This window comes from Haliotis cracherodii, unplaced genomic scaffold (genome assembly GCF_022045235.1).
Source record: "Haliotis cracherodii isolate W230 unplaced genomic scaffold, xgHalCrac1.p SCAF_3, whole genome shotgun sequence".
Classification (NCBI taxonomy): domain Eukaryota; kingdom Metazoa; phylum Mollusca; class Gastropoda; order Lepetellida; family Haliotidae; genus Haliotis; species Haliotis cracherodii.
In genome coordinates this window covers 40,482,155-40,507,441 of record NW_027266286.1, presented here as the reverse complement: position 1 = coordinate 40,507,441, position 25,287 = coordinate 40,482,155, and the positions used below count along the sequence as shown (strand labels likewise).

The window sequence follows — 25,287 nt, the reverse complement described above, 5'->3', positions numbered from 1 at the left end:
TCTAACAGAGAAAAGCAAACAGCCTGCATCCCATGTCACAACTTGATGAGAATATGTGAAATGTTAGACAGCCACAGCTGGCTTGGAGATACTGATGGGCAAGTCTCAATACAACAAATGACATGCACTTAATGACATCAAAAACTACAGGTGCTCAAACAAACAAAGATGCCATTCATGGTTTCTGATGTCAGTTAACTGCCATATGTCAAACATTGTAATGTCCAGACCTGATTATCATAGGCTGAAATCAGACATTTTACATCATGTAAGAACAGTCACGTTTTGTCCCTTCTATCAGTCAGGGATTAAATAAGAAATAGTTATTATTATTTCTTTTCATTTAAAACTGAGTTCAAAAGTAGTAAGTGCATAAGTAAAATTATAGACCAACTGACCTGAAAAGCAGATGGAAAAAATATCTATTAAATAAAACAATAAAATACAAATAGTATTAAAAATCACTTTCAAGAAATAAAAATCACAGAAACCATAGTTCAACAAATGACACTCAACAGTATGTTATTATGGCACAAACTAACTAAAATGTAAGTCAACAACTTTGGTAAGTCCATCGGTTCTTTGAATAACTTTGTTGTGCGAGCATCCACATTCTATATGGCATAGATAGCAGATCTATTTCAGGTTTCATCAGTCCTGTAAGTCGATAGCAATTTGCATCCTCTTTCTAAAGTAACAGTAATGGAAACAACTGTGAGCATGTATCAGGCTTAAAAACATTCAAATATCGGTTACAGAATTTCTACTGTGTTCCGAAAAGGACAACAAAACAAAACAAAATCTTGACCAATGCTAATTTTCCTGTGTACTACTGTATTTTCTTGAGTATATAGCGCACTCATTTTAAAAAACCCAGCTGTGTAGAAGGGGGTGCGCATTATACACGCAATAATAAGTTTTGATGTAAAAGATTTAGTAAAAGCTGCAACTAAATTAAGAAGATATTGGAATATATTATTCCTGGTAAAAAAAAATAGTTTCAGATACAATTTTTGCCGATCTTTGCATTTTTCCCGTAAAGTTATATAATTGGGTGTGTCTTGACCGAATCACTGGTAGATTCCAAGAAAATGTGTGTACAGCTGATTGCTGTTTCCGGTTTAGTTTATGAGAAAAAATACACAAGGTAATCTTAATCCATGGATGTAAAACAATGCCTAGCAGAACAAAAAATACAATTTAAACGGTAAATCAACATGTCAGGTGATTTTTTTATCTCTAATTTCAAATTTGTACTAACCAGGTTTCTCACGTTTCTCAAATTACGTTGTATTTTTTTCTGCGCATAATATTCTGATTGTTATTGAATCCGCTAGAGGTGCGCACTATACTCAAGAAAATACACATTGATCCATTATCATCCCTGTCCTCCACTACATCTTGCAACTGATGTTCATAACCTTCTCATACCAGTATTGAAAAAAAACACAGTATGCAACTAGGCAGCTATTTTGGCAATCTAACAAAGGTTACATACTCTCTCTCAACAGTACAGGTGTCCATATGATAAAGCAGCTTGAGCTGTCTCCCTTGGTTTCAAGGATTTCTTCCGTTTAGCAACTTTCCTTCTGTCCATGCTCTGTGTTCTATCTGGACTACGTAGTGCTGAGCTGTTTATCATAAAATCCTTTTTCAACACGTATGCTATCATTGAGCCAATACCTTTGAGTCTACAAACTGAAGCAATTTGCACAACACACCCTTGTCATATCTTATGGAAGCCTGGAATATGTAACCTGTACAGGATGTTAGGACTATGTAAATCAGAAGTACTTTCCCAATGAGAGGATTGTCTGTTTAACAAACTGGAATTAGTAAAGTACATTTTGTTCTTTTGTTGTGTGAATACATGAGAAATGTTGGGTGGAACTTCAACCTGGATATGTGTAACAATGGTTGGCTATACAGGTAAACAATAACAGGTTAACAACTGGTAACTATTTACAACTAAGCTACATTTCCAGAAACATACATCGTCCACTGCGCCAACCGTCACCTAACTTATGACACACATGTGTAATGTACACCAGTCCCTACACCCTCCACTGCCGACAGGGAGACTGTCTAGTCTGCAGTCCCCACACCCTCCACTACTGACAGGGAGACTGTCTAGTCTGCAGTCCCTACACCCTCCACTGCCGACAGGGAGACTGTCTAGTCTGCAGTCCCTACACCCTCCACTGCCGACAGGGAGACTGTCTAGTCTGCAGTCCCTACACCCTCCACTGCCGACAGGGAGACTGTCTAGTCTGCAGTCCCTACACCCTCCACTGCCGACAGGGAGACTGTCTAGTCTGCAGTCCCTACACCCTCCATTACTGACAGGGAGACTGTCTAGTCTGCAGTCCCTACACCCTCCATTACTGACAGGGAGACTGTCTAGTCTCAGGGAGACTGTCTAGTCTGCAGTCCCTACACCCTCCATTACTGACAGGGAGACTGTCTAGTCTCAGGGAGACTGTCTAGTCTGCAGTCCCTACACCCTCCATTACTGACAGGGAGACTGTCTAGTCTTCAGTGATATGTTGACAGGTGGCAATCACCTCCTCATCACATGAAATTAACAAGCAGACATTGCATGATTGAAGCCAATGTGATGTAAGAGAAAGATTACTACGGAATACTTCAGATATATGAAGAGCAATGCATGACACTAATGTGATTTATAAGCTTAGCTTGTTTTCGTTGAGTACTTAAAGGGCAACTGTTTCCATGGTAACAATAGTGATACAATAACGTCTGTTTCGGTAAACAATACATCAATGAGAAATATGGTGCATGTACATGACATGTTCATGTGAATGAAATAAATTGGATCATCAACTTCCTTCATCAAATCTCAATCTGTGTTCTGGCTTTGCAATGAACAACAACATGAACATTACATGATGTTCTTAACAACAAATAGAATGTTTCTGATTTTTGTAAATGATACAAAATTAGGTACAATGTGTCCTGTTTTTACATCAGTGATGGAAGTTTTCTATAATTAACATCTATTAATTAATCACCATCATCTTCATTTCAGATCTGTCAACTTCCATCAATTCCTGAACCATGAACCGGCTGTGCTAACATGAACAGATCTTGAGTCTTATGAAAGTCACAAGTCAGAAAGATCTTACTTTTCATGATGGTATTGCAATCTTTGAAATCACTGTTCTTTGAAAGCCTGTTCAATGCCATACATTATTTATTAATACAAACGCTTTATTCATTGTTCGTTGGAAAGTCTGTTTTCCATCTTTGATGCCGGGATATTAGGAATGCCTGAACAGTGTCATCAAGGTCACTGACCTGAGGTCATCAATATCACCTTGAACTTCACCTCTCTCTCCACCACTCTACAGGTAACCTGTTCCCTCCCCTCAGTCAACTCGACATATCATTCCCTGGACATCAGTTGGAATGGACAATACCCCCTGGCCCGGCCAGGCTGGTCTGCCCCATAAGATCAGCATCAATCTGTCGGGCTGCCTGACGACCTTCTGCGATAGCCCACACCACCAGGGACTGACCTCGACGACAATCTGAAACAGGAAACAAACATGTCGTTATCACCAAGAAGAATCAACTCTAGGCCAATCAAAAATCCTGTATACAGAAACATAAATGATTCTGTTGACATACAATGTATTTGGAATGTATTCCTACCTCCAGCAGCGTAGAGGTTGGGGATGCTGGTGGAGTACTTGTTCCGTGGCGTGTTCACATTGCCGCGAGGGTCCAGCTTCACTGACAGCTCATCCACAATCTTCCTCTCTGGTCCAAGGAAACCCATAGCCAGCATCACCATGTCACATTTGTACACCTTCTCTGAGTCTGCAACAGATACACATGGATAAAGTCCAACAACAGACACACATGGATAAAGTCAACAACAGACACACATGGATGAAGTTCAACAACAGACACACATGGATAAAGTCTTAACAACAGACACACATGGATAAAGTCCAACAACGGACACACATGGATAAAGTCCAACAACAGACACACATGGATAAAGTCCAACAACAGACACACATGGATAAAGTCCAACAACAGAGACACATGGATAAAGTCCAACAACAGACACACATGGATAAAGTCAACAACAGACACACATGGATAAAGTCTTAACAACAGACACACATGGATAAAGTCCAACAACAGCCACACATGGATAAAGTCCAACAACAGACACACATGGATAAAGTTCAACAACAGACACACATGGATAAAGTCAACAACGGACACACATGGATAAAGTCCAACAACAGCTACACATGGATAAAGTCTTAACAACAGACACACATGGATAAAGTCCAACAACAGACACACATGGATAAAGTTCAACAACAGACACACATGGATAAAGTTCAACAACAGACACACATGGATTCCAACAACAGACACACATGGATAAAGTCCAACAACAGACACACATGTATTCCAACAACAGATACACATGGATAAAGTCCAACAACAGACACACATGGATAAAGTCAACAACAGACACACATGGATTCCAACAACAGACACACATGGATTAAGTCCAACAACAGACACACATGGATTCCAACAACAGACACACATGGATAAAGTCCAACAACAGACACACAACTCTTCATGAAAGTAAACTTGATGTCATTGTGCTTTGGATCTATGGTTAATTCACAGATCCAAACAAATCTGAAAGTGGAGTTTTTCCTTAAGCTCTCTCTGAGTTAGGCAGGAATGAAATTGCTGTAAAACTGAAAACATCACTCTAAAAAGAAACTTAAGACAAACCATAATAAAATGAACATTCTGATTACTTGACTGATCTTGTACACATCAACCGATGTTGCAGTTTCATGCATAGATAGACTGGTACAAGGTAACAAATTATGTAATTTTTCAAAATGCTTGTTTAGTGCTAGAAATGTTGAATGTGAAGACATCTGACATGAACAAGCTAGCATGTTTTCAAATGAGCCTGTGAGAAATACAGATTGACTGACCAGGAACGTCAGCCATCTGCCAGCGCCCAGCATCATCCTTCTTCCACTCCACCAGGACAGTGTTGATGCCCTTCACGTGACCATTGCCGTCATCGATGAAGCCCTGAAATATTGGAATGGGTCGAGTGACACGTCATGCTGGAAACTATGTGCAGCTGGGACATTCTACTGTCACACTGAGCCATGGAAGAAGACTACCACATGATAGGAGTAAATATTGCTTAACGCCGCATCAGCAATTTTGAAGCTATTCAATGTGACACCACATGATACACATGACAACAAATCACATCTGTCCTCTCCTAATCTGACGTTGTATTAAGCAGCAGCTTAAATACTAATGACCTTATTAAGCATGCTGCTAGACAGAAAATTGTGTTTTATAACTCGTCCTAAACAAAAAATTAGCAGATCAAATTTTGTAGTAGGTAACACCCTTTTAACTCACAGTGCTCTTGATATTGTAGATGCGTGGGTCGCTCCCAAACTTGACCTTCACTTCTTCGTGACCATAGTCAACCCGGAAGATCTTGGGCCATGTGGGCCAGGGGTTGCTCTCTGCTCGGGACGGGGGTGGTACTGGCAGGATCTCAAATGATATAACACTCTTGGCCCCCTGGAATACAGAACACAGCTTATAAATAATAACAGTTTTAAAATCACAAGGCATATCTGTTGTACCCTTCCTAACAGTCAGTAACATAGTAACACACACATACCATGGGGTGTTACTTGATAGCTGCACTCTTTCACCACCAGGCAATCTCATAATTCTACATAAATCTAAGGCCTAATGTTCAAGTGTCTTACTGTGTGTATGACAGGACTACTGTTCAAGTGTCTTACTGTGTGTATGACAGGACTACTGTTCAAGTGTCTTACTGTGTGTATGACAGGACTACTGTTCAAGTGTCTTACTGTTTGTATGACAGGACTACTGTTCAAGTGTCTTACTGTGTGTATGACAGGACTACTGTTCAAGTGTCTTACTGTGTGTATGACAGGACTACTGTTCAAGTGTCTTACTGTGTGTATGACAGGACTACTGTTCAAGTGTCTTACTGTGTGTATGACAGGACTACTGTTCAAGTGTCTTACTGTGTGTCTGACAGGACTACTGTTCAAGTGTCTTACTGTGTGTATGACAGGACTACTGTTCAAGTGTCTTACTGTGTGTATGACAGGACTACTGTTCAAGTGTCTTACTGTGTGTCTGACAGGACTACTGTTCAAGTGTCTTACTGTGTGTATGACAGGACTACTGTTCAAGTGTCTTACTGTGTGTATGACAGGACTACTGTTCAAGTGTCTTACTGTGTGTATGACAGGACTACTGTTCAAGTGTCTTACTGTGTGTCTGACAGGACTACTGTTCAAGTGTCTTACTGTGTGTATGACAGGACTACTGTTCAAGTACAGTGATCCCTCGCTATTGGGCTCTTCGATAAAGCGCTACCTCGGTTACTACCCGCAGTAACACATGGCTCCCAAAATTTATGTACACTTTTAATATTAGGTGTTTTACAGACATGATTGTATTGTTGTTCGTTGTTCATTTGCACATAACGCTTCTCATTGCATAATCAACCATTTATCGCTGAATGGAGTTCTAATAATCTGTTTGAAAACATCCGCAGCAAGTCCCGGAAATACGATTATTCTACTAGTTAACTTTTCACACTATACATCCTTTGATCTTAGAAGCGCATGCATGCAATAAAAGAGAACCACAAGCGAAGTTTATATTCTTAATTAGTGGGCAATCCAATTTGAGGCGACACTGTCAACTCACATGTAGTTGCTGTCACAACACGACGGTCATTCCTTTTGATTCGGATCAAGTAACCGTATCAAACCAATTAATCTGGCTTGAATGTGTATCTTATATTTCTATGAATGTGTATGAATGCGCATAGTGCTGGTCAAAACTCTCGTTTTCCGTATTTCAAGCAACATGACCAATCAATGCCACTGAAACACTCTGTACTTGTGTAATGAATTGTGATTGGCTCTTCACTCATAGCGTCTGTTAATACCATTATCAATCGATATTTTCATGTAAGTAGACTACATTCACATTGAATGTGACAGTTAAGGCTTGTAAATAATAGCAAACGGCGAAAACATAATGGATATATATTTTTACACTATGAACGGTAAACAACTTGTATCATTGCAATGTGCGAGACAAGGCAAAGATCGTGAGATTGGCCGAGCGCGCTCCCCCGCCTCGGCCTCGGTTAAACGGCTCATCGTCTATAACGCCCACCAATTATTTGGACCCCATTGGTAGCGTTGTAGCGAGGGACCACTGTATCTTACTGTGTGTTTGACAGGACTACTGTTCAAGTGTCTTACTGTGTGTATGACAGGACTACTGTTCAAGTGTCTTACTGTGTGTATGACAGGACTACTGTTCAAGTGTCTTACTGTGTGTATGACAGGACTACTGTTCAAGTGTCTTACTGTGTGTCTGACAGGACTACTGTTCAAGTGTCTTACTGTGTGTCTGACAGGCCTACTGTTCAAATGTCTTACTGTGTGTATGACAGGACTACTGTTCAAGTGTCTTACTGTGTGTCTGACAGGCCTACTGTTCAAATGTCTTACTGTGTGTATGACAGGACTACTGTTCAATTGTCTTACTGTGTGTCTGACAGGACTACTGTTCAAGTGTCTTACTGTGTGTCTGACAGGACTACTGTTCAAGTGTCTTACTGTGTGTATGACAGGACTACTGTTTACATGTCTTACTGTGTGTATGACAGGACTACTGTTTATGTGTCTTACTGTGTGTCTGACAGGACTACTGTTCAAGTGTCTTACTGTGTGTCTGACAGGCCTACTGTTCAAATGTCTTACTGTGTGTCTGACAGGACTACTGTTCAAGTGTCTTACTGTGTGTATGACAGGACTTCTGTTTACGTGTCTTACTGTGTGTTTGACAGGACTTCTGTTCAAGTGTCTTACTGTGTGTATGACAGGCCTAATGTTCAAGTGTCTTACTGTGTGTATGACAGGACTACTGTTTACGTGTCTTACTGTGTGTATGACAGGACTACTGTTCAAGTGTCTTACTGTGTGTCTGACAGGACTACAGTTCAAGTGTCTTACTGTGAGTTTGATTGGCCAACTATCCAAGCATCTGTCTAACCTGTCTCAAGGATGTTCCGATGCAGTCGTTGCCAGTGTCTCCGCCACCAATGACGATGACGTCCTTGCCCTTGGCATTGAGGGCTGGTTTGTTGAGTTCGGTCCCTTGCTGTTTCTGCTGCCAGGTCTCCAGGAAGTTCATGGCATAGTGGATGCCCTCCAGATCACGGCCTGAAATATACAGTGAAACATTACACTCATCATTTTGTTGCATGAATTAGGACATGGAATATACAAATCTCCAGGTCACGAGACATTTGGTTTGAGCACATCTAGTGGCTCAGCCAGTATGGCAGATCTCATGTCTTAACCAGTACAGTCTAATCTTGTGGTCGTGACTCTCCAGCTATGGGCACATTTGAAGGCAGGTTTCAAGGTCATTTGGTTGCCTCGGAATATTGGGGTAAATTTATACATTTAGAAACATAGCAGGTGGGTAATTTCAAGGGGATTTGAGCATCTGACGTAATACCTATCTGTGTAGTCCTCGTTGTAGTAGTTTATGTGTAGTGGCTAAGGTGATGTGACAATGTAGGGTTGTCTCCAAATTAAGTTGATGAAGGTTTGCCCTGTTAAACTTTAAATCAAACTTCAGTCTTGTGTTTTATCTATAATTAGAATTGATAACACTGTCAGGAGCCTCATAGGACATATAGACAGTAGAGTGAGTGAGTTAATGTGGTTTTACGCCGCTTTTAGCAATATTCCAGCAATATCACAGCGGGGGACACCAGAAATGGGCTATAGACAGTAGAATACTGCACAGGGAGAAGAGAACACAAAGTACCACAGTAAAATATCAGACCTTTTGCCACCAATTTATTTGGTTCTACTGTCACTGGGAACCTTCTATAGACGTTAGAGCGTGCCTATTACAGTCATGCCTCCTCTGGTTATGGAAAATAAGAACATGACTCCTTGAGTATAAACATTTCTGGAGATCAGGACTCAACCAGCATGGGCACATGTGGAGGTCAGGACTCACCCAGCATGGACACATGTGGAGGTCAGGACTCACCCAACATGGGCACATACATGTGGAGGTCAGGACTCACCCAGCATGGGCACATCTGGAGGTTGGGACTCACCCAACATGGGCACATCTGGAGGTCAGGACTCACCCAGCATGGGCACATCTGGAGGTCAGGACTCACCCAGCATGGGCACATCTGGAGGTCAGGACTCACCCAGCAAGGGCACATCTGGAGGTCAGGACTCACGCAGCATGGGCACATCTGGAGGTCAGGACTCAACCAGCATGGGCACATGTGGAGGTCAGGACTCACCCAGCAAGGGGACATCTGGAGGTTGGGACTCACCAAGCATGAACAGATCTTGGGGGGTCAAAACTCACCTGGAATGGGCAGATCTCGGGGCCATGTGGCCCCAAGACAAAGCAGTACAGCATCATTCTCCTCCATTAGCCTAGCAGCAGACACTTCCTTCCCAATCTCCATGTCTGTTACAAAGGTCACACCTTCAGCAGCCATCAGGTCCACACGACGCTGGACAACCTGCAGGGAAACAAGTCCATTGTCAGGAGATGAGAACTCACAGATAATGTTCTTACTCAGTGAGTGTGTCATCTAATTAAGGATGGTACAGCTGTTACAAAATGTACTAAAACATGGAAGATTTAACTTCCCAGGAAAGCTGATAATGCTTAAGAACATAAGGACAAATATATTATGCTATTGTATGCACCAGACACATTCTCTCTGACAGCAATGGGGATACATATTTTTCTCTGCTTGATAAAGCTGTCTGGTAGATCAAAACACCAGATTTAAGTAACACAACATTGTGACAGAAATCAATATATTTGACCAAATGTAATTAATTGTGATTTTAAGTCTACCATGTTAACAGGTTGATTGACAAAAGGCCAACTAAACCTGTTACTAAGTTTTGTGAGTATGTTACCATCAAGTCACGACAGGTTACTGAATCTAACCGAAATCAACTTACCTCTTTTGACAGTTTCATTGTGGGGATTCCGTACCGCAGCAGCCCCCCGACACGGTTATTCCGCTCGTACACCGTAACAGTGTGCCCCGCCTGCAACACAAGGGGTCTGGTCACTCAACAATACAGAAATCAGCGGGAACCATGCGATGAAAAGCCCAGCACACATGGCCCTGCACACATGGCCCTGCATACATGGCCCAGCACACATGGCCCAGCACACATGGTCCAGCACACATGGCCCTGCATACATGGCCCAGCACACATGGCCCAGCACACATGGCCCTGCATACATGGCCCAGCAGACATGGCCCAGCACAGATGGCCCAGCAGACATGGCCCAGCATAGATGGCCCAGCATAGATAGCTTAGCATAGATGGCCCAGCATATACGGCCCAGCACAGATGGCCTAGCATAAATGGCCCAGCATAGATGGCCCAGCATAGATGGCCCAGCATATGACCCCAGCATATATAGCCCAGTATAGATGGCCCAGCATAGATAGCCCAGCATATATAGACCAGCATATAAAGCCCAGCATATATAGCCCAGCATAGATATCCCAGTATATAACCCCAGCATAGATAGCCCAGCATAGATGGCCCAGCATAGATGGCCCAGCATAGATGGCCCAGCATAGATAGCCCAGCATAGATGGCCCAGCATATATAGCCCAGCATATATAGACCAGCATAGAGAGACCAGCATAGAGAGACCAGCATATATAGACCAGCATATATAGCCCTGCATATATAGACCAGCAGACATAGCGGTGCATATATAGACGAGCATATACAGACCAGCAGACATAGCCCAGCATATATAGACCAGCAGATATAGCCTTGCATATATAGACCAGTATATATAGACCAGCAGATATAGCCTTGCATATATAGACCAGCAGATATAGCCTTGCATATATAGACCAGCATATATAGACCAGCATATGTAGACAAGCAGATATAGCCTTGCATATATAGACCAGCATATATAGATCAGCATATGTAGACAAGCAGATATAGCCCTGCATATATAGACCAGCAGACATGGCCCTGCATATATAGCCCAGCATATATAGACCAGCAGATATAGCCTTGCATATATAGCCCAGCATATATAGACCAGCATATATAGACCAGCATATATAGCCCTGCATATATAGCCCTGCATATATAGACCAGCAGACAAAGCCCTGCATATATAGACCAGCAAACATAGCCCTGCATATGTAGACCAGCAGACATAGCCCTGCATATATAGATCAGCATATATAGACCAGCAGATATAGCCCTGCATATATAGACCAGCAGACATAGCCCTGCATATATAGACCAGCAGATATAGCCTTGCATATATAGACCAGCATATATATGTGGGTGTGGAAGAGATAAACCAGGACCCCATTCTACAGCGTAATGTCAGCACTCAAGTTGTCTTAAGTCTGTGTTAAAGTATCAGCGTAAGGCAAAGGTAAGCTATGACTGTTTTGTGAAACGGGCCCAGAAGTTGATAGCACAAACAACAATTCAGGCCAGCAGGGTGAGACACACAAATCCGCATGGTTGCTCAAGCCAGAGTGGTTGTGGCCTTTCTGATCCTGATCTCAATGGAATCCTCACTGACAAACTGATTGAGTCCACCTAAATGCATTCTGTCACTATACCTTATTGAGTTGGGAGGCAGCAGCGAGTCCAGCCGGGCCACTGCCAGCGATAGCGATCTTCTTCCCTGTCCGTTGTGCGGGAGGCTCAGGTTTGATCCATCCCTGCTCAAACCCGTGGTCAATGATGGCATTCTCAATGTTCTTGATCGTCACAGCTGGCGCGTTGATGCCAAGCACACAGGCACCCTGAAGTGATATATACAAACAGGATGGTAAATAAACTCCATTAGTCTGTGTCTTCTTAGCCTATTCTATGAGGCAATCTTTGAGTTTAAATAACAGGAAAATGATCCTGGTGTAACGTACCTCGCATGGTGCTGGGCACACTCGGCCGGTGAACTCAGGAAAGTTGTTTGTCTGTAGAAGCTGATCCAGGGCCTGCTTCCACTTGTCCTGTACACAGGGATAAGTACATCAGTCCGTGGGATACACAGGGTTATATACAGTCTCAACACACAGTTGTTTGATGGGAAATGTATCTGGACGAGTGCTTGATATCAACAGCAAGTATGATACCTTGCTATGGGGGCACTGAAGAACAGGCTACACACAGTGTACCTATATAGGCAACTGACCATGCGGCGAAACCGCATTATCAGTGGTTCATATTGGGAAAAGGAGGTCCTAAAATGTGGGCCCACATTGTGGTGATCGAAACAAACAGGGTAGTCTATGTCGTCCGTCATAGTGACTGCAACAGGAGGGACCACATTTATAAATCGCTAAGCTTCATTATCTTGGCTTATAACCAATTTCTTAAATGTGGGACCACTTCTTCCGTCATATAGTGATCGAAAAGGTGGGCCCACATTTGTAAATCGCTGGGCTTCATTGGGTTGACTAAGTATTTAGTGGGCTCTCATTTGTCTTTACTTTGCATGGATATGTAGCATTCTTATTCTTATTTTGTAATATTGATGGGAAATATCCTAAGTGTGACGCTAATTCCTCGAAAGGCACACTAAGTCTTTGAAGTTTGAATAACGTCTTCAAAGCTGACCACACTCGTTCCATAATAGTTTTGCAAAAATAGTTACAAAGCAAGAAACTTAGATCTACTTCAAATTAAATTTAAAGAGGCAATACCACTCATTCTACTTTTTCCAGTATAACACATCAATCTAATCATAAGTTTTGGTGGCGATATAAGCCTGAAAATATGTCTACACTTGAATTGAACTCGGACATGATACAAGCCTCAAACTTTTCCAAGAACTTTTTCCATAAAAGGAATAACTCATGAATATTAATGACCCCACAGCCGTGTTTGGAGATGTTCGTAGAAGTGAGTTCTGCTGTAGTGTCTTCGCATTTGTACTTTCTAATCCAAATATAAGTCATAATACTTAACTTAAATAGACAAAATAGCAGTTCGAAATGCGACTCCCCATCTCTGTCATTCTGTCCTTCCCTTTCCCATCTCAAACACACCCTCCCCATACCAATAATAAATGACCAGTCACTTATTATGAATGAACATAGATTGTCCTTGTTTCTTGTACTGAAAACACCAAAGATGACACGACGATTTGAACAATACGTTCAAACATCGCCCTTCCCTAGTGACAATGATAGTTTGACCAAATCGCTGCCCATAGGTACCAAGGAAACAAAACAGCTAATTATCAAATACAGTTCTTCACTACAACTGGTTTTTTTAATCCTAACGCTCAGTCTTATATCTAGAGACTGATGTTGATAATTTGACACAGGACGCAGATCAACTGCAGGCCACCTGAATACAACACTTCCTCCTCCATGTTTGCTGTACCAGACTGACCTGGAAGACGAGATTGTTCCACTTGGGGATGATGTTACTGAGGGGACAGCCGTGGTCAGACTGGCAGAAGGGAACACCACAGTCCATGCACCTGCAATGCGGAACAGATCACTGGTTGGTGCACTCAGTACTGCCTGCTACTATCTTTGAAGAATGTCTCTAAATGAACTTTAAAACTTCCCTGTGGGAAACTAGGAATCAGCTAGTAAATTGTCCTACATCTTTATTCAAATATGTGCCAAAGTGGTTGGCAAAATTGTTACTGTTTACACTTTATTTTTCGACTGTCTTCTTTACAGAAAGATTTGTTTGTTTGTTGTTTAACGCCGCACTCAGCAATATTACAGCTATATGACGGCGGTCTGTAAATAATCAAGCCTGTACCAGACAATCCAGTGATTAATATCATGAGCATCGATCCTGGTAATTGGGATCGATGACATGCATCAAACCAAGTCAACGAGCCTGACCATCCGATCCCGTTAGTCGCCTTTTACGACAAGCAGAGTCACCTTTTATGGCAAGCATTGGTTGCTGAAGACCTATTCTACCCCTGAATATTCACGGAAAGAGGCAACTCTGTATGACAAGATTTCATTTCGAAGTCTAGGTTGCCATGGCGACTCACCTGGCTGCCTGCATTCGGAGTCCATCCTTGACCTGCTTGTGGTCAAAGATCTCCCCCCAATCCTGGAATCTCTTGGTGGCATCTCTATACTGATAGGTGGCCCGCTTGTACTTGACGAAGCCCCGAGTCTTGTCCAGGACACGCTCCAGGTTCTTCTGGTCCATGGTGGAGTCAGGAATAGCAGACTCGATGTCCACAACTTTCTCACTTCTCACTACCTGGAACACGGCAGGCAAGTAGGATCCTGTCATCAGCTGCATGGCTTCACATCCAAGGGACTGAGCATTTACATTTGAGTTTACTTTGAATTACCACACCAGCTTCCCCACTCTAGTTTTGTTGCAGCTGATCACTTCTCCAATGGGCATGTTCAATAATTCACCCTAAGAATCATATTCAACAGAATGGAGGATACCTGATTCCTAATATAATTATCATACCTATCAATATAGAAAAATATTAATCAGAATAACTTCTTTATGACTCAAGCAGAACAAAAGGATCCCGGTGTTTACCTGAGAGTCGGTCGTGTCTTCTGACCTCTGGTCCTCCTCGATGTTCCCGTTGATGATGGGCCTCTCCTGTCTCCTCATCTCAGTCTGTTCTTGTTCCTGTTCTTTCATAGCTCGTTTATACTCGTGGGGGAATACCTGGTTGTCACAGACGAACAGTGAGGAGGTCAGGTGGGGGACTGAACATGAGCTGTCATACCACGCTAGAGTCATTGTCTTACATCTACCTTGTAGGCTGTATTAACTGAACTGAAATACAAACTCCCTTCTAATTCAGCTTCTGCAAGTTGTTTTAAGGAGTTGTAAAAACATTGTAAACAGGCAAAGGGACACGCCCCAGCAGTGCAGTGAAATCACAATATTACCTCCCTTGATAATTTCCCCTTAGACTAGCATGTGCACCATGCTTGTGAATGCTGACCTTTACAAAGTGTTGTTTTTCTTCACTCCAGTTGTCAAGGATGTTCTTGGCCAATTCAGATCCAGTCTTGTCGACAAATTCTCGGAGAGTCTCATCCAAAAATGTTGCATCCGCAGATGAGAGAGATTCCAGAGCTACAGACTCCTGATTACACAGCTGGTCAAACTTCTTGATTCTGGGAGGGGAGAACATCAAGGGTTGTGTAGGGGAACAGATTGAGCACTGTACTACAGAATAATTGTCCAAGCAATGAGTGTGACATGTCCTTTTTATCAAATTGTCAAAATGATAGAACTTTATTGCAACATAAACTCACTTGTCATAGCAGTAGGCAATGCCACCTGACATTCCAGCAGCAAAGTTTCGGCCCGTGAGACCCAAGACAATGACACGACCTCCCGTCATGTACTCACAGCCATGGTCTCCGCAACCCTGGAACACCAAGATGAACACTTACTACAGAACATAACACAACCCTGAGGATATCTCAGGAATAGAACCCCACAATACAATTACAGTACTTGTACAATCTCAGGAACAGAACCCCACAATACAACTACAGCACTTGTACAATCTCAGGAATACAACCCCACAATACAACTACAGCACTTGTACAATCTCAGGAATAGAACCCCACAATACAACTACAGTACTTGTACAATCTCAGGAATAGAACCCCACAAAACAGCCAGAGTACTTGTACAATCTCGCGAATATCCAGCTAGATCTAGCTGTTACTACAAAATGGTCAGCATATCAAAAGAAAAATGATGAGTAAAATGTTTCTTACAGATACACTGCATTCAGTGACACTAGGAAGTGAAACACTTGACACCTCACCTCACAGACAGCAATAGCCCCTGAGTTCCTCACACAGAACCTCTCAGCTGCCTGGCCCCGGAAGAAGGCTTTGCCTGATGTGGCTCCATACAGACACACGTTCCCAACAACGATGTTGTTCTCAGACTTGAAGCTGGCTGGCATATCCTTTGGTGGGTAGATGACAAGCTCGCCTCCAGACAGACCCTGATAACATACATTTTAAATGTGTTAGCCTGTCTCCAAAACTGCATATAAGCTCAACTTGGGTGTGTGTTCAGTGACAGTCAGTATCACAAGCTTCTGCGAACCCAACTCACCTCCATACTAACAAGGTTCTATGGAACTGTTGTTCCTGTGTGTGTCACCTATATTGCTGGTTTGTCACAGCAGTCTGCCAATGTTCAAGTCTGGGCTGGCGCACTAGTAGTAGTAGGTACAGTGCTACACAATGAACCGACTCTAATGACATGGATTACTAGGGACCTGTTCTGCCTGCACTTCCCATGGGGCTGGAGATATGATAGTGCCAGGAAGCTGCCGACTCACCTTGCAGACATAATCGTTGGCATCTCCCTCCAGTGTAACATGGACTCCTTTAGCCATGAAGGCACAGAAGCTCTGACCTCCAGACCCCGTCAGTCTCAGCACAATGCTGTTGTCGGGTAGGCCCACCTCAACAAACCGTCTGCAACCAGAATAAACCTCAATACAGCCTATACGGGTAACTAAACATTTACTTCCATCAGGCACAACTATGATGTGTTGTACCCTCTGGACCTCATCCTATTTACTACCATCAGCCACTGCTATTGGTGTAGTCTCTGGACCTCATCCTATTTACTGCCATCAGCCACTGCTATTGGTGTAGTCTCTGGACCTCATCCTATTTACTACCATCAGGCACTGTTTTGTGTGTTATATCCTCTGGACCTCATCCTATTTACTACCATCAGCCACTGCTATTGGTGTAGTCTCTGGACCTCATCCTATTTACTACCATCAGCCACTGCTATTGGTGTAGTCTCTGGACCTCATCCTATTTACTACCATCAGCCACTGCTATTGGTGTAGTCTCTGGACCTCATCCTATTTACTACCATCAGGCACTGTTATGTGTGTCATATCCTCTGGACCCCATCCTATTGGCTACCATCAGGCACTGTTTTGTGTGTTATATCCTCTGGACCTCATCCTATTTACTACCATCGGCCACTGCTATTGGTGTAGTCTCTGGACCTCATCCTATTTACTACCATCAGCCACTGCTATTGGTGTAGTCTCTGGACCTCATCCTATTTACTACCATCAGGCACTGTTATGTGTGTTATATCCTCTGGGCCTCATCCTATTTACTACCATCAGGCACTGTTTTGTGTGTTATATCCTCTGGACCTCATCCTATTTACTACCATCAGGAACTGTTTTGTGTGCCATATCCTCTGGACCTCATCCAATTTACTACCATCAGGCACTGTTATGTGTGTCATATCCTCTGGACCCCATCCTATTTACTACCATCAGGCACTGTTATGTGTGTTATATCCTCTGGGCCTCATCCTATTTACTACCATCAGGCACTGTTTTGTGTGTTATATCCTCTGGACCTCATCGTATTTACTACCATCAGGCACTGTTTTGTGTGTTATATTCTCTGGACCTCATCCAATTTACTACCATCAGGCACTGTGATTTGTGTCATATCCTCTGGACCTCATCCTATTTGCTACCATCAGGCACTGTTATGTGTGTCATATCCTCTGGACCCCATCCTATTGGCTACCATCAGGCACTGTTTTGTGTGTTATATCCTCTGGACCCCATCCTATTTACTACCATCGGCCACTGCTATTGGTGTAGTCTCTGGACCTCATCCTATTTACTACCATTAGGCACTGCTAATGTTATATTCTCTGGACCACATCCTATTTGCTACCATCAGGCACTGTTTTGTGTGTCATATCCTCTGGACCCCATCCTATTGGCTACCATCAGGCACTGTTTTGTGTGTTATATCCTCTGGACCTCATCCTATTTACTACCATCGGCCACTGCTATTGGTGTAGTCTCTGGACCTCATCCTATTTACTACCATCGGCCACTGCTATTGGTGTAGTCTCTGGACCTCATCCTATTTACTACCATCAGGCACTGTTTTGTGCGTTATATCCTCTGGACCTACCTTGAGATGTGGTAGCTGAGGGTTGAAGCAAATGCTCGGTCTTCGTTAGTGACCTTCAGTTCAATGACAACCTGCTTCGTGCGACCTTCGAACACATCAGCTGCCTTTGCTATAAGAAAGTTGTCCTGTTAACAAAGTAGAGAGTTTTCTGTGAACATGGATATATAACAAACAAAAACACTATCATCAACATAATGTAAATGACCCTAAAATATCTGATAGAAGTCCTACATGATATCTGGAACTTAAAGTGCCATTCGGTTCAACAATCTTATATTGTAGGATTCATTTCATGTGTAGTGTTTCCAGTGTCTAGTCAGTCAACTACTGCCCAGTGAAACATTGGATAGCAATTGCTTTAAAATAATTGTGTAGATTGAGATTTCCAAGAAAAAAATGAGATGATATAAGATCTCAGATGATGAAATCTTTCCACATACAATAGTTAATAAAGCAGATGCTCCCATCTTTAATAGTTGTAGGACAGCGAGTAGACCTACCAGTCTCTTCTCAAAGCCAAACAGCTGTTTGACAGTTCCCCCCTGGATGCTGACGCCAGGCCGGATTTCCAGCGCGTTCTTCAGGATCTTGGAGAAGTCCAGAAGCTGAGCCTTGGGGTTCTCTGGGTCTGGACTGAACTTGAGCTTGTCCGTGCGTCCAATCAACTCCTGGATGGACCTCACACCAATCTTGGCCATCAACTCACGCACCTGGGACAACGCAGCAGGAGTTCTTAGTCCAGAAGTGTTAAATATGTAACTTGATAGAGAGAATTAAGCCTTGGTATTTCTTGCATCTAGAACAATTTGGCCTTTGGGCTTTTCCCTTGTCACAGGTTTTACATTTTCAATGAAAGCTGTGGAGGAGTGTTTAAACTATAACACAATAACTGGCCAGAAGACAAACGAAGGCAGCTATTTCAAGCAATTTTAACCCTCTATGGTGAATATATGTCTCTCCTTTTCACCTTAATATACAGTATGTCCATACCAGGAAGAAACCAGATTTGTAACATGATTTGTATAATGACAGATAGCATGTTTTTTTTAATCTATCCGTGGGTTGACTATAGGATACAGCAGTGTGTCACTGTGTCTGGAGACAGCAGGACCAGCTGCGTGACTTACCTCCTCCGCCAACAGGAACAGAAAGTTGACTACGTACTCCGGCTTCCCAGCAAACTTGGCCCTCAACACAGGGTCCTGCAACACCACCACAGTTCACAACATCCACAATCAGCTTTATAGATAATCCTGTACCTCATCTAAACCACTAAAGCCCTCCATGTACACAATGGGGTGATGGGGCCACATTCTACCCTTTGTCGCCATGGGACTACAGTCCTCCATGTACATGAAGTTATACTGCGACAGTCCTAGTCTGTAACAGACCGTATCCTGTAGGCCATACAAATAACAGTGAGGACTATGTAATCTTTGTGTCAGCGAAGAGAAATCAATCAGAATCAAGAAAAGTTGTTATTAAAATGTTTGGCTCTACCTGTGTTGCTATGCCAACAGGGCAGGTGTTAAGGTGGCACTTCCTCATCATGGTGCAGCCGAGTGCTATGAGTGGAGCTGTACTGAAGCCAAACTCGTCTGCTCCTAACATGGCAGCAATCAGGACATCCCTTCCTGAAAAACAGGGAACAGAGCGCTAGTCAACACTAACACTGCTGTATGAATGCTGTATCATATAAAGCTTAACTCCCTTCTTTCCAGAGGTCATCCCATCCAGGCATGCATGCACAGTTGCCATATGTAATGCCTTAGCTTATGGGTCCTACTTTCATGTTCGCAGTGAACATTCGTCAATTTCTTCTACTGCATTGTACGGATTTTTTCAAATACCATTCCTATATTTCTCACCTGATCTAATCTGTCCATCTGCCTGTAGCACGACTCTAGACCTGAGGTCGTTGAGGACCAGAGTCTGGTGAGTCTCTGAGATCCCAAGTTCCCAAGGCAACCCAGCATTCTTGATACCGGTCCAGCTACTAGCGCCAGTGCCACCATCATGTCCAGATATTGTGATATGCTCCGCTTTGCCCTGGACAAGATACACGCAAATGCAACAACTTCCCTTGTTGTGCCCAATTCTTGCATTCTTATGATATATGTTATCAACAGAAAAAAATTCTTCCTAATTATATATGGAATTCTAAAATTTCCCAATTAAATTATGTCAAGTTTCTTAAGAATGTCAACTATCTTGGCTCAATGAGAAACATCAATGAAAATTAGGTTACTATTTTCTCAGTTAAAGAAATGCTTGATAGAAAGTTTTCCATTGCTTTGTGATCTTGTGGTTTTCAGCTCACCAGGATAATAATGGGTTCATTGTTATTTTAAATGTTGACAACTTATTGAAACAAGTGAGCATATCCTACATTTCTGTTGTCAGTGGGTTACTTCATAATTGCTCAAACAGGGACACTGTTAAAGAATTGTTCAGCGACCTATCTTCACTTCCTGGATCCCAAACCATGAGGAAAACAACAAATCAGGGATATGGGTATTGAGATGATATTGGTGTGTGAATATGTAAAGAATGGAGTACATTTGTTCTTATCTATTGGTTACTGATGAATAAATGCGAAGTTCACCTTGGCAACACCTGAGGCAACAATACCAACTCCCATCTCAGACACAAGCTTGACACTGATCCGGGCATCTGGATTGGCAGCCTTCAGGTCATGGATCAACTACAAACAAAAACACACATCACAGACTCCTCCAGTTTCAGGTCATGGATCAACTACAAACAGAAACACACATCACAGACTCCTCCAGTTTCAGGTCATGGATCAACTACAAACAAAAACACACATCACAGACTCCTCCAGTTTCAGGTCATGGATCAACTACAAACAGAAACACACATCACAGACTCCTCCAGTTTCAGGTCATGGATAAACCACAAACAGAAACACACATCTCAGACTCCTCCAGTTTCAGGTCATGGATCAACCACAAACAGAAACACACATCACAGACTCCTCCAGTTTCAGGTCATGGATCAACCACAAACAGAAACACACATCACAGACTCCTCCAGTTTCAGGTCATGGATCAACTACAAACAGAAACACACATCACAGACTCCTCCAGTTTCAGGTCATGGATCAACTACAAACAGAACACACATCACAGACTCCTCCAGTTTCAGGTCATGGATCAACTACAAACCGAAACACACATCACAGACTCAACCGGTTTCTTAACACAAAGTGTGCACACACCTCTGCCAGATCCTCGATGGAGTAGATGTCGTGGTGAGGGGGAGGGCTGATGAGACCCACCCCAGGGATAGAGTGACGTGTGCGCGCAATGTCTTTTGTCACCTGAAATAGGTAATAAATCCATATATCACCATGACAGAAACATGTTGTAATTTTAGCAATTTTAGAATTGATCAACAAAAACACCTATGCTTCAAAGCATTACAAAACTAGAAATCTTTGTAATAACTGCATGATGAGAGGGTACAGAACATCTACCAGTGCCAGTGTGAACTACATATGTTCCCCAACATTTTCCATCCCCACATGGACTCGGACCTTGTATCCAGGCAACTCTCCTCCCTCGCCTGGTTTGGCTCCCTGTGCCATCTTGATCTGAAGCTCATCTGCGTGAGAGAGGTAGGAACTGGTCACGCCAAACCTCCCTGATGCAACCTGCAACAACAAACAGAAAATATACCTACGTCTACTGCTTATAACTGGGTACACTTCATAAAATAAAATCTGTCAAGAAATATGAAGTGTTTAGTCCAACGAGTATCTTAATTCCCTTGATGTTAGATAACTAGATTCCCATAATTAGATTTTAGGAGGAACACCAACCTGTTTGATCTTGGACTTGGTGTTGAACTGTGGGTCCTCGTTGAGGTACCTCTCTGGGTTCTCCCCTCCCTCCCCAGTGTTGGACTTGGCTCCCACTCTGTTCATGGCCATCGCCAGCGTGGTGTGGGCCTCATAGGAGATGCTGCCAAAACTCATGGCCCCTTATATCACAACATATCATTCAGTAACATCATTAAAGCCAACAGAAATATTATACATTTTTGGTAAATGGAAACTATTATTGCAAATAACATTATTGATAACTTGTAACAGTGACACCATATTGCACAAAGTTCTGCTTAAAGACTTCAATTCATTTTCTACATAGAAAGTAAGATAAACAGTCCAAAAGTTATTTCAGAACCATATCAACAAATACGTTGGTTCCTTTGTATGTGTTATAGTGTTATGCCACGTTTAGCCCATGTGGTGAATGAAATCCGGGCCTTAGGCTTGACAAGCAAATGTTGTAACAACGAGGCTACCCAACCACCTGCATGTAGAGAGGTCAAAGTTTGTGATACACATAATAATCAGCAGTTTATTGATATTTTTGTTCACAAAAGAATGACATCATGCCTTAACTATTGATACATTGTCTTAGCATTCAAAATTTAAAAGACATGATTATTATATCAATGTAGACAATGATTAATACATGAATACCTGTGCAGAATCTCCGGACAATGAACTTTGCCTCTTCCACTTCAGCAATGTCCAGTGGGTGGTCAGAGAAGACAAAGTCCATCTGACCACGTAGGGCACACTGCTGGGACGACTTCATGGAAGATTCCACAAAGCGAGAGTAGGCATCCTTACTATTGGTCTTGACAGCCTCCTGTTCACACAGGACACAATACTTGTCAGCAAATTACACAACATGTCTTACTAACAAGGCAAAAAGTGAGTAGGGCTCACTTATACACCCAACTTCAACTCCAACATATTTCTAAGTTCAAAATATGAAAAACTCGATATTTTCTTAGAAAATCCACTTAACAAAATAGGTATCCAAATTTAGAAACTGTACCCCCAACTGGAATAGAATCAATGAAGGAGTTATCAAGGTATAAGTCACACAAATGTTGAAGTAAAAACAATTCTCTGTTTGTGGATGGGCGGCGGAATTCCTTGGTATAACTATATAACCCCACTCTTTTAGGTCGGGGCATAACTCTCCACAGTTGTATGTTAAAAGTCAAAGCAAACCCTGTTGAGAGGACTATTGATCTGAACAAGGAGACCAGCGGACTGACCTGTAGATTGCCGATGGTCAGAGGGTCGTTCATGTGTTTCTCCCCCCCATCTCGCCAGTGGTAGAAGCCAGGATCAGCCACAATGATGTTGTCACATTCTCGAGACTTGTAGGCAAAAGAGTGACGGTTCAACAGCTGGAAAAACATATGACTGTAAATTAGATTCAGTAACACATGAAACATTTTTTTCAAATGAGAAATATCTTGCTGCCTTTATAATTAGGTTTCATTGTCTTACGAGTTAAAAGAAAATACATAAATTCTTGCTGAATAAGATAGTGCCTGCGGAGCTATAAGCTTTGACAGTGTACTATGGGAGACCATATATAACACTCCGAGTACCGGGTCTGTTCCACTCCCTTTCTTTAACATGAACTTGCTACATTTATAGTAAACTTACCTCTGTAGCCAGAACATTGAAGTTGGCACCCCCAATCCTTGAGGCTGTTCCCTCGAAGCAGCGGTCAACGACCTCTTTGTCCAGACCAACTGCCTCAAAGATCTGGGCCCCCTGAAATCCACCCAATACATCCTGCAGTGTGCATTTAGCAGAAACAAACACTCAAACATAACACTGCAATGTATTACTGGTACACCGCTAAGCCCGGATACAAGACTTGAAGAAGAGGTATTACCATACAATCTAAATGGGTGGTTATATGGAGAAAATATGTAAATAAGCCTATTCTTTGGGATTTATCAATAATGTAATACATTAAAATATTCCTGGTACAGCTAATCTCAGATGAATAATATTTCCAGTACAAACTGCTGTTGGTTGTTGTCACTGTGTTACCTCCTTTGATGATGAATTACCAGCTTCTCAATTGTGAGATTGTTCCAAACAAGCAGGGAGATGTCAATGAATGCAATTATTTTGTCTCACAACCGCCCAACACCACTTTGGCCAACACAGTTATTGTCGCCAGTAACAGCTTCTCAAAGTGTTGTCACTGTCTGCACAACATCTCAGGCAACAATATATCATGTGTTAACATCTTCACGTTACATAACTCCTAGGGTTCAAGACTGATGATGCACATAGAGCACAAGTGTTATATTACTTGTTTATGTTTCTCAACCATATCCAACCTGAAAGCATCATTTGTGGAGTACCAGGGGTTCAACAAAGAACTAAAACTTAACCATCAGTTCATTACAAGTTAATTTATCCTAATAACTAACAGCCATGGGTTAAATATCTGTCCCGGTACATACCTTGTAGCTGTGCAGGGTGGAGATACCCATCTTGGCCATGACCTTGGAGATGCCCCGAGCACATGCAGCCCGGAAGTTCATGTAGATCTCCTCGTCAGCCAGAGGGGGGTTCAGGATGCCCTGTTCCCTCAGGCGTCGCACTGTCTCAAACACCAGGTAGGGGCAGATGGCGTCCACACCATAGCCAAGCAGTGTACACAGGTGGTGCACCTCTCTGGGGAGGCAGAACACTGAATAAAGCCCAGCTTAAGACGTTCTTCAACAGCTTAACTTCACTTACTAGAACAGTCAACTAAGCCTCAATATACATGAGGTTAGTGTACTACCAAGGCTCTCTGACCAGCAGAAACTTTCAGTTGCAACAGAGACAGAACACAGTCCGTATTCAGAGATATGTTAATATCATTCAGGAATGATTACTTGTTTACAGTGCGTATTGAAACTTACTTCATGCTCCATTTCTTTCCTGTGTAAATTATCTACTCTGATTGTCAATACTCATTGGCCAGTAGTGTAGTGGTGATGTGTGTCTCTTGTAAAGCCAGCTAATGAGACGAGACAGACTCATAGAAGACAAATGCGCCCTACTCTGTTCATGTGCGAACACTACCAATGTTCAACATTGAAGCAATGTGTAGAGTGAGTGAGTGAGTAAGTATGGTTTTACGGCGCTTTTAATAATATTCCAGCAATATCACAGCAAGGGACACCAGAAAAGGGCTTCACATATTGTACCCATGTGGGGAACTGAACCCGGGGCTTTGGCGTGGAAAGCAAACACTTTAACTATTAGGCTTCCACACCGCCCCCGCAGCAATGTGTAATGACTGCTAATTGGT

General features: G+C 42.6%; 1 protein-coding gene across 5 annotated transcripts in view; it reads right to left on the bottom strand.

Annotated features, from left to right (window-relative positions):
• Positions 1-643: 643 nt before the first annotated feature.
• The window catches only part of LOC139474870 (uncharacterized), a 112,417-nt gene continuing 87,773 nt past the window's right edge, over positions 644-25,287 (bottom strand). For all 5 annotated transcript variants that reach the window (XM_071258057.1, XM_071258058.1, XM_071258059.1 and 2 more), the window contains 29 exons: positions 24,449-24,662; positions 23,631-23,741; positions 23,231-23,365; positions 22,641-22,812; positions 21,975-22,135; positions 21,690-21,806; positions 21,372-21,473; positions 20,736-20,834; positions 19,999-20,179; positions 19,631-19,764; positions 19,258-19,332; positions 18,631-18,840; positions 18,131-18,255; positions 16,498-16,636; positions 15,970-16,155; positions 15,446-15,561; positions 15,130-15,304; positions 14,712-14,846; positions 14,197-14,414; positions 13,569-13,659; positions 12,095-12,181; positions 11,789-11,974; positions 10,128-10,217; positions 9,514-9,673; positions 8,161-8,330; positions 5,455-5,622; positions 5,007-5,109; positions 3,676-3,843; positions 644-3,551 (listed from right to left, as the gene is read on the bottom strand). In XM_071258057.1, the coding sequence (XP_071114158.1) occupies positions 3,421-3,551; positions 3,676-3,843; positions 5,007-5,109; positions 5,455-5,622; positions 8,161-8,330; positions 9,514-9,673; positions 10,128-10,217; positions 11,789-11,974; positions 12,095-12,181; positions 13,569-13,659; positions 14,197-14,414; positions 14,712-14,846; positions 15,130-15,304; positions 15,446-15,561; positions 15,970-16,155; positions 16,498-16,636; positions 18,131-18,255; positions 18,631-18,840; positions 19,258-19,332; positions 19,631-19,764; positions 19,999-20,179; positions 20,736-20,834; positions 21,372-21,473; positions 21,690-21,806; positions 21,975-22,135; positions 22,641-22,812; positions 23,231-23,365; positions 23,631-23,741; positions 24,449-24,662 (4,159 nt within the window). In that variant the 3' untranslated portion in view covers positions 644-3,420. The remainder of the gene's footprint in view (positions 3,552-3,675; positions 3,844-5,006; positions 5,110-5,454; positions 5,623-8,160; positions 8,331-9,513; positions 9,674-10,127; positions 10,218-11,788; positions 11,975-12,094; positions 12,182-13,568; positions 13,660-14,196; positions 14,415-14,711; positions 14,847-15,129; positions 15,305-15,445; positions 15,562-15,969; positions 16,156-16,497; positions 16,637-18,130; positions 18,256-18,630; positions 18,841-19,257; positions 19,333-19,630; positions 19,765-19,998; positions 20,180-20,735; positions 20,835-21,371; positions 21,474-21,689; positions 21,807-21,974; positions 22,136-22,640; positions 22,813-23,230; positions 23,366-23,630; positions 23,742-24,448; positions 24,663-25,287) is intronic.